The sequence below is a fragment of the Coturnix japonica genome, unplaced genomic scaffold (assembly GCF_054131305.1).
Source record: "Coturnix japonica strain WE unplaced genomic scaffold, WE-NBRP24 Scf040, whole genome shotgun sequence".
NCBI lineage: Eukaryota > Metazoa > Chordata > Aves > Galliformes > Phasianidae > Coturnix > Coturnix japonica.
In genome coordinates, this window is record NW_028188943.1 from 3,656,763 (window position 1) to 3,665,678 (window position 8,916).

Here is an 8,916-nt window from a genome sequence, read left to right on the forward strand (position 1 = left end):
TCATGCTTAACTAATCTTGTGGCCTTCTGTGATGGAGTGACGGCGTTGGTGGATGAAGGGAAGGCGACCGATGTCATTTACCTGGACCTGAGCAAGGCCTTTGACATGGTCCCCCATCACATCCTCATCTCCAAATTGGAGGGAGGTGGATTTGATGGGTGGACAACTAGATGGATAAGCAATTGGTTGAAAGGCCGCAGACACAGGGTGGTGGTCAATGGCTCTATGTCCAGGTGAAGGCTGGTAACGAGCAGCGTCCCTCAAGGGTCTGTCTTGGGACTGGTGCTCTTTAACATCTTTATTAATGACATCGATGAGGGAATGGAGTGCACCCTCAGCAAGTTTGCTGATGACACCAAGCTGAGTGGTGCAGTCGATACGGTGGAGGGAACAGATGCCATTCAGAGGGACCTTGACAGGCTGGAAAGCTGGGCTCGGGTGAACCTAATGAGGTTCAACACGGCAAAGTGCAAGGTTTTGCACTTGGGCCGGAAGAACCCCAGGCACCTGTACAGGCTGGGAGGAGTTGTCCTTGAGAGCAGCTCGGCTGAAAAAGACCTAGGGGTCCTGATAGATGAGAAACTTAACATGAGCCAGCAGTGCGCTCTGGCAGCCCGGAAAGCAAATGGGATCCTGGGCTCCATCAGGAGAGGGGTGGTCAGCAGGGATAGGGAGGTGATCGTCCCTCTCTACTCTGCTCTTGTGAGGCCCCATCTGGAGTACTGTGTCCAGGTGTGGAGCCCTCAGTACAAAAAAGATATGGAGATTTTGGAAAGGGTCCAGAGGAGGGCCACAAAGATGACCAGGGGGCTGGAGCACCTCCCCTATGAGGACAGGCTGAGGGAGTTGGGTTTGTTCAGCCTGGAGAAGAGAAGGTTGCGGGGTGACCTCATTGCAGCCTTTCAGTACCTGAAGGGAACTTACTCCCAGGAGGGGAGTAAACTCTTCGAAAGGGCTGATAATAGCAGGACTAGGGGAAATGGTTTTAAGTTGAAGGAGGGAAGATTTAGGTTGGATGTTAGGGGAAAGTTCTTTACTAGAAGGGTGGTTAGGTCCTGGAACAGGCTGCCCAGTGAGGTTGTGGATGCCCCGTCCTTGGAGGTGTTCAAGACCAGGTTGGACAGGGCCCTGGGCAACCTGATCTAGTAAATGTGTATGTTTGGTGGCCCTGCTAGGCAGGGGGGTTGGAACTACATGATCCTTGAGGTCCCTTCCAACCCGGGTAATTCTGTGATTCTGTGATTCTGTGATGTAATCAATGCTAGAATCTACCAGAATAGCTCTTTCAATGTTTTAGTACTGTTTGGTTATGATGTTATTAGCCTATTAATTAGCTTTTCTTAATTTGCAAAGACAAAACCTGGAAAGGAATCCCAGTCAAAGAGAAGACCCTGTATCATAGAATAGATACCTCTCTTACATCCAACTAATTGGGATTTTTAAAATATAACCATGCATCATTTTAGACAAAAGTGCACGCTAATAGAACTAAATTTGATAGTTTATTCTGTTTTCCAAGCAGGTGTTCCACTTGGGCTCTGTATCACACACTGGCCATGCGGATATGGTGTACAACTGGAAGAAATCCTTCAGACCCTGAATGCAGGAGAGAATCTGTGATGGGTGAGAGAGGAAATGTGCACCTTGAAGCAGGGGACTCCCTGCTGGCACTACCTGTCGCATCCACCACCAACATGGCTTGCTGTTTCTTAAGGGTCAGTAAGTATTAATGCCCCTAGTGATACTCTAGTACATTTGTCCTCTAAAATTGGTTCTATTTGACATGCTATTCCATTAAATTGTGCGATCATTAATCAATTATTAGACCAGATAACTCAGTTGGTAGAGCATGGTTATGAGCATCCTAAAAGCATTTATTGCACAAATTTTAGTGGTCATTAAAAATCAATGTATCAGAGTATATGAAAATTGAAGAATTTTCCAAATCAGTTACAGATTAACACAATGGGACCCTCACGGATTTATTTTCAGGTTGCAGAAACTTAGGTTGCAGTACAAACATATTTGTTCTTTTTAGTGGGTTTAACAGTAATGTTGTTATGTTGTATTTGACTTGTCTCTTTTTTCACTTTTAGAGTATTGTCAATTGAGGCTTTGATTGAGTTATAATACTTATGTTATTAATTTAAATAGTGTTGTTACTCTATAGGCAGTATCTTGAAATTGTTGTAATACAAGAAGAATTCTACGGAGCAGCAGCCATGGATCGAGATGAGGAGTTCAAAGAGCAGCTACGAAGCAGGATAAAACTACATGAGAACTGATTGAACAAATGAACTGAACTGCTTGTTAAATATGATTAATCAGTCGTTAAATCAAACCCTTTTTCAGCCAGAAAGAAAACAGGGGAAATGTAGAGAGTGTTTTTTACAGCTAGTTAGCTGAGAAGGGTCGTAAACACGGTGCAGTTTATCAAGCAGCCATACCACCTGCAAGGACAGCGAGAACAACAAGATGCCCAGGGATGGTGAGGAACTAGCCATGGTTCTGGGAACTCAGCAAAGGAGTAGCTTTCAGTTGATAACAACAAGCTGTTAAGATACTCAGGGATGGTATGTAATTGGGAACCAATGATGAGCTCCACTTTTGCAATATGTATGAGCTAATTATCCGTATTATAAAGGTACATGCAGCCAAGGAATAAACGAGAATAGCTGATCATATGTCAATGACAGGTGTGGTCGTTTGCTTTTCTCCCGCCGTTCTGCAACAGTGGTGTCTCCGGTGGTCGGTACGGGGGCCCATATTGTTTAATATTTTTATTGATGACCTAGATGAGGAGATTGAGTGTACCCTCAGTAAGTTTGCAGATGACACCCAGTTGGAGGTGGTCTCAATCTGCCGGAGGGTAGGGAGGCCCTTCAGAGGGGTCTAGATAAGCTGGATCACTGGGCTGAGGTGAATGGGATGAGGTTCAACAAGACCAAGTGCTGGGTCTGGCACTTTGGCCACAATAACCCCATGCAGCGCTATAGGCTTGGAGTAGAGTAGCTGGATGGCTGTGAAGAGGAAAGGGACCTGGGGGTGTTGGTCGATGCTCAACTGAACATGAGCTGACAGTGTGCCCAGGTGGCCAAGAAGGCCAACAGCATCCTGGCCTGTATAAGAAATATTGTGGCCAGCAGGAGCAGAGAGGTGATCATCCCTCTGTCCTCAGCACTGGTCAGGCCACATCTTGAGTACTGTGTTCAGTTTTGGGCTCCTCACTACAAGAAAGACATTGATGCCCTGGAGCGTGTTCAGAGAAGGGCAACAAAACTGGTGAGGGGTCTGGAGCACAAGTCTTATAAGGAGAGGCAGAGGGAGCTGGAATTGTTCAGTCTGGAGGAGAGGAGGCTCAAGGGGAGACCTCATTGCACTCTACAACTTCCTGAAGGGAGGTTATGATAGGACGGGCCAGGCAACAAACAGGACAAGAGGAAATGGCCACAAGTTGTATCAGATGAGGTTTAGACTGGACATAAGAAGGAACTTTTTCTCTCAGAGAGCGGTCAGGCACTGGAATGGCTGCCCAGGGAGGTGGTGGAGTTGCCATCCTGGCAGTGTTCGAGAGACATCTGGATAGGGAGAAAGGAGATATGGTTTAGTGGTTTTCTGTAGGTATGATAAAGGGTGGTTGGACGGACTAGATGACGGTGTAGATTCTTTCCAACCTTGTGATTCTATGATTCTATTAATCTCAGCAGAAATAGTTGTGCTAAGAGTGTGAGATTAAGGAAACATCCCTATCAGGACAAAAGTCTTAGTATGGCAGGTTTAGTTATGGCACGCTGACTAGAAGAAGAGAAATGATTATTACCTTGAACTTTTGTCTTTCTGTCTCTCTCATCATGTAAATCTGAGGATGACCAAAGCCTGTTGCCCTGAGCTTTGCTGAAACCATCAAAATGGTTGCTCAGAGGTATTGCACCTGCACATAGCATAGGAGAACTCTGTAACCTAAGTGCCAAGGAAAAATGAAAGGGGAACTGTCAACATTCACTACCTCCTGTAAAGTGATGGTCATTGGCAAATGTGGGAGTATTGCCCATTGGACAACAGCCATGGTGCTTAAAGCCAAAGCCACAGACAGACGGGCTGAAAAAGGCCCTGGAGACTAAAGGCACAGCTTGAAAAGCTTGAAACAGTCCAGGGCCTTGAAGCCATGGCCACAGTTGAGAGAGGCCGGCACCAGCCTGAGAGCCTGAAGATGCAGACACAGCCGGGGAGGCCAGCACTGCCCTGGGACTTAAAGCCACAGTCTGAGAGGCCGATATCAGCCCTGGGGCTTAAAACCCCAACCAGAGATGGCTGCACTGGCCTTGGGTTTTGTTTCCTACAGGTTCCTCTGGAACTCCATTGACCACTATGAGGCCATATTGGCCTTTACCGGTTTTTATTGGGCTGCACTAGACTCAGCTTCACTTCTCTGTTATTTTACTTAAAAACACCCCACTGGATGACCCTGGCATTGGTTTCCTACCATTTGGATCTAGAAGGAGTCCATTCCCTTCGCCTATGATGAAAGCACAGCAGTGATGCAGACACTCGCTGAGGTCACAACCGTTGCCGGGTGGGAGCATTTGTACCACAGGTGGTGAGCAGAGCTGGTGCTCTGGTGAGTGTCTGCACGCAGACTGAGCTCTGGGCCCTCCTTGGAGCTGATCACCCTGTGAGAGCCCATCTGAAGCAGCGCTGCGGCGTGTGCGTGATCTGGGCACAGCTTGGGCTGAGCAGGCCCAGCAGGTGAGCTGGGTTTGGTGCTGGGTGGTTGCCAGGAGGTGTCTCAGCAGAAAAGCTGTGCTGGGGAGGAGTTCCCAGCTCCAGCGGTGCCCCTCAGCATGGCTGTTTGCAGGGAAATGGGTTCTTGTGGAAATTCCATCCCATCTTACGGTGAGGATGATGAAATGTCATTCCTGCCCTGGAAAACTGCTGCCGGGTTCCCAGCTTCATGTCAGACATGACAAACGCGACCTTCACCAAGAGCAAATTGTGCTGCGCTGCCCCGCAGATGGCTGGGTGCATAAGAAAGCTGGGAAAATGCTTCTTCCTGACAGTTTTTCACTTGTTGCAACTTTCTGCAAGGTTCCTGTCCAAAAGGAGATTTCGGGGTTCGAGGCAGTCTTAGGAAGAGTGAAGCCAGCTCTTTCCAAGAGCGGGGCACGTTCCTGTGGAGAGAGCCCTGGGAGCTTCAGCTTCCTCTGAGACTTCACCAGCCATGTCTCAGCCAGGAGATGACTGCTATTCCTATTTCTGCTCTGTGAGTGGAAAGGTATGGCTGGGTTTCTTTGCTTGGTTCTTCTTCCTTTGTCTCATTTTTAAGGGAAGGGACGGAGCGGGAGGAGCCCTACTGGTCCTTTGTGCCCTCAATAAGTGGTCGGGTTCTGTGCTCACTGCTGACAGCCTGGGCTAATGGCAGGAATGTGGCTCAGGCTGTTTTCCCTTAGTGATAAATAGTGTCTCAGCACTCTGATATCCCATCTCTGGCACCATCTGGAACCTCTCTGCAAACCGTGGCTGCACGTTCCCTCCCATGTTTCTTCCTTTCTCTCTTCAGAAGCAGCCAGCAGGCTGCCAAGGATCCAGCGTCGCCTTTCAGCTCACAGAGGGACTCGATGGGGATGGCCTGTCCTTACTGCCAGGCAGAAGTGAGTGTCCTCAGCCCTCTGTCATGAAGTGTGGAGATATTTGACTGTTACTTCTGGGCGGGGGCAGTGCTGCAGGGAATGTCAAGAAACCTTAAGATTTGCAGGAAGGCGCAGCGAGAAGTGATCAAACAGATTGTGTTTGGGCTGTCAAAGTAGCATCCTTCTGTTCTCTGGGGGAGCATGGGCTTACTGGACAGTATTTCAGCTTCTCGCTGGTATCTGTGAAATCAACACCTGATCTGTTGTTGTAGGGACGGAGACCGCAAATCCATGGAACGGTGCGGAACAAGAGGGGAAACGGAAAGCCTCCATGGGTAAGAAGCTCTTGTGAGCTGTGGTGTGGGTACCTGCCTCTAAATAGGGCTGCATGAAGGGCAGTGTGTGTGATGGAAGAGAGAAGAAAGGACTCTGCAGATCTCTGCTGACTGCAGAAAGGGCACAATGTTGTGGCAGCAGAAAGGCAAACTGAAGAAACTGCTGTTGAAGACCAGAAGCTTGTTGTTGGCTGTGCTCAAATCTTCCTCCATTGAGATGCTCTTCATGTCTTTCTTGTCTCCTTCGTGTCAGAAGCTGATGCAAGCAGCATTCTATCAAAGCGCAGCCTTGCCGAAAGCCAGGGGAGGAGCACAGAGTGTGGCCCAGCACCCAAGAGAGGTACAGACACACAGTGGACGTCTGGCTTTGGTGCACTGTCTTTCTACTTTGGCTTTCTGTCCATTCTTTCCTGGAACTGTTCTCATTGTCTGTTCCTGGGGTCTTAATCCCCGGGCTTGACACTTAACTTTGCCGTCCTGATCTGTAATGGGAACACAACGTCCACCAGAGATCCCTTGGTACGGGATGAACATGGTACTGGAGAGCTGGCATTGAACCTTGGACATTTTCTTGCTTTTCCCAGCAGTGGCGACCAGCTCGGATGTGCCGGAGGACATCACGGGCATTCAGGGTTTGCTCTCTTGGATCAGTGGTGAGTTTGGGGGCTGCACAGCCCACAGGTGTGTGTTTGCACAGAGTGTGTGTGGGAAGTCCCCAAAACGGTGATCATCTTGCATTTTCAGATGTGTCAAGAGCTGCTGAGGTGCCTCACAAGAAGCCGAGAAGCCCTGCCCCAGGATGCTTCATCGCTGAGCTCCCTGACAACCCCTGGGAAAGCACAGAGCTCAGCACGGAGGCACAGGCTGCCAGCGGGACCCACAGCGACCCCTTCTGGGGGCTTCCACCATCCCCTGGGTTCCTGTCTGAGCTGCAGTATGAGATGACACGGCTGTGCCCTGTCGTGCCACCAGCGAGTGCCCGGCTCAGTCCGCTGCCAACCACGCTGGCTGTCACCACACCTCCCTCAGCCCAACCCGCACAGCTCATTGAGGAGGTGCAGCCAAAGCAGCCCCAGGTTCTTCATGCTCCCTTTCCACCATCACTGGGCTCTACTATCTGCCGGGTGGCAGATAAGAAAAAGAGGGGCAGCACCAAGCGGGCCAAGCGCCCTGCGCCTGCTGACATGGCCCAGAAAGGGGAGAGTTCCCAGCAGGAGCAGCCCACCAGCAGCGCTCCAGCCAAGAAAAGGAAGCTGCTGCCAAGCAAGGAAGGAAAAGAAAGAAAAGGCTGCAAACGCCCACATCAAGTGAAGCAGCCTGGGGCCAACACAGGAGCCAGCAGCAGCGGGCAAAAGGGCACTGCCAGCGAGCTGCACGTGCACCTGTGTAAATCCATCCAGGCCGTGCACCCGCTGGGGCAGAGAGTGACTGCGGTGGGGCCGGTGCGCCAGCCACTCTCTGTGCAGCCCCAACCCACACCCAGCGCCAGCCCTGCTGCCCTCCAGCCCCAAGGCAGAGGCTCAGCCAAGGCAGTGCCGGCACCTCCAGGCAGCACGGCGCGGAAGGAGAACGCTGCCAAGAAGACACCATGGAGGAGCTCCGTGCTGTGCAGGGACCCACTGCCACAGCTGCACCAGCAGCAGCCTCGGCCACAGCGCCCCATGGACTTTGTGCCCTGCGTGGGGCCCTGGGCAGGTGGCCGTGCGCTACCCAGAGTGCTGGAGGAATCGCTGCCCATCACAGCCGAGCAGCGGCTCGAGCGGGAGCGCATGAAGAGGCTGGCCCAGGAGGAGCGGCAGCGGGCGGCCCAGCAGATGAAGATCGGCCCCGTGCAGTTCCTGGTGCAGCGGGAGATAGAAATGGCCATAGCTGACATGTACGGCTACCTGTAACCCTGAGCTCCTCGCCGGCCCTGCAGCACCAGGCAGCAGCGGCAGCATTCCAGGGGCACCAGCAGCAGCCCCATCCCTCCCCTGCAGAACAGAGCCATCCTCCAAAGTCATCATTGCAGTGGGATGGGACACTGTCTGGACACTCAGTTGTTGTGGGATGGCAATTTTAGGAATATTGTTGTTTCTGTTACTCATTGTTTTCTATGATTTGTCATTAAATGCTTTGTGTTTCCTTTGACGTATCCCTCTGCCTGCATTCATTTGTGCCGTGTCACAGCCCCCCAGCTCCCATGGAGGGGAGAAGCAGGGGCAGCCGGGCCTGCTGTGCGATGTACAGACAGCCATAAAGATACCTCACATGGCATCGTGGCTCCTCTGCCTCGTTTGAGGCCAGGCAGTTTTGTCCTCACTCAGCCAAGCCTGGACACCCAGAGCAGCATTTGCTGGCTGGTGGCCAGCCACGAGTGGTGTCCCCCAGGGCTCAGCTCCTATTGAACACCTTGATCAGGGATCTCATCCAGGGCATTGAGTGCGCCCTCCGTAAGTCCACAGACAGCACCGAGCTGGGAGGGAGTGCTGATCTGCTGGAGGGGAGAAAGGCGCTGCAGATGCAGCTGGAGAGATTGATTGCATTGATTCTACGGTTGGGCTGCAGTTGGATATCAGGACCTTGAAGCTCTTTTCCAACCTGAGCCATTCTAGGATTCCGTGATCCCATATGCATCCCAAGTCCATCCCATATGCACAGCCCACCCCATATATATCCCAGTTCCCGATATCCCATCCCATATCCATCACATATCCATATCCCCACATCCCAATCCCAAATCTCACATCCCACATCCAACGCCCCAATCCCGCATTTCAGTCCCACGTCCTAAATCCCACATCCCAATCCCTATTCCAAATCTCGCTCCCAACCCCTCATCCCAAACCCATCTTTATGCTTGATCGCATAAAGAACAAGCATGTGATCCGAGACAGCCAGCATGGCTTCACCAGGGGAAGGTCATGCTTAACTAATCTTGTGGCCTTCTATGATGGAGTGACGGCGTTGGTGGA

At 51.2% G+C, this 8,916-nt stretch overlaps 1 protein-coding gene and 1 long non-coding RNA gene across 2 annotated transcripts; both read left to right on the top strand.

The window, feature by feature from the left end:
- Positions 1-4,658: 4,658 nt before the first annotated feature.
- LOC146753035 (uncharacterized) lies at positions 4,659-5,645 on the top strand. The gene is made up of 3 exons (XR_014940350.1): positions 4,659-4,746; positions 5,086-5,272; positions 5,558-5,645. It is a non-coding gene; the product is annotated as an uncharacterized LOC146753035 (long non-coding RNA).
- Positions 5,646-5,806: 161 nt separating this feature from the next.
- On the top strand, positions 5,807-8,528 carry LOC146753036 (uncharacterized). The gene is made up of 5 exons (XM_085531074.1): positions 5,807-5,962; positions 6,216-6,302; positions 6,547-6,615; positions 6,707-7,838; positions 8,333-8,528. The coding sequence occupies exons 1-5, from the start codon at positions 5,959-5,961 to the stop codon at positions 8,526-8,528; spliced, it is 1,488 nt and encodes a 495-aa protein (XP_085387200.1). The 5' UTR covers positions 5,807-5,958.
- The last annotated feature ends 388 nt before the right edge of the window (positions 8,529-8,916 follow it).

What these genes read in the sequence shown, in the direction of transcription:
- LOC146753036 (XM_085531074.1), top strand. An exon ending in TGGCCCAGCACCCAAGAGAG is followed by an intron (nt 6,303 to 6,546) that starts GTACAGACACAC and finishes TGCTTTTCCCAG; the next exon opens with CAGTGGCGACCAGCTCGGAT. An exon ending in GAAATGGCCATAGCTGACAT is followed by an intron (nt 7,839 to 8,332) that starts GTACGGCTACCT and finishes GGTGTCCCCCAG; the next exon opens with GGCTCAGCTCCTATTGAACA.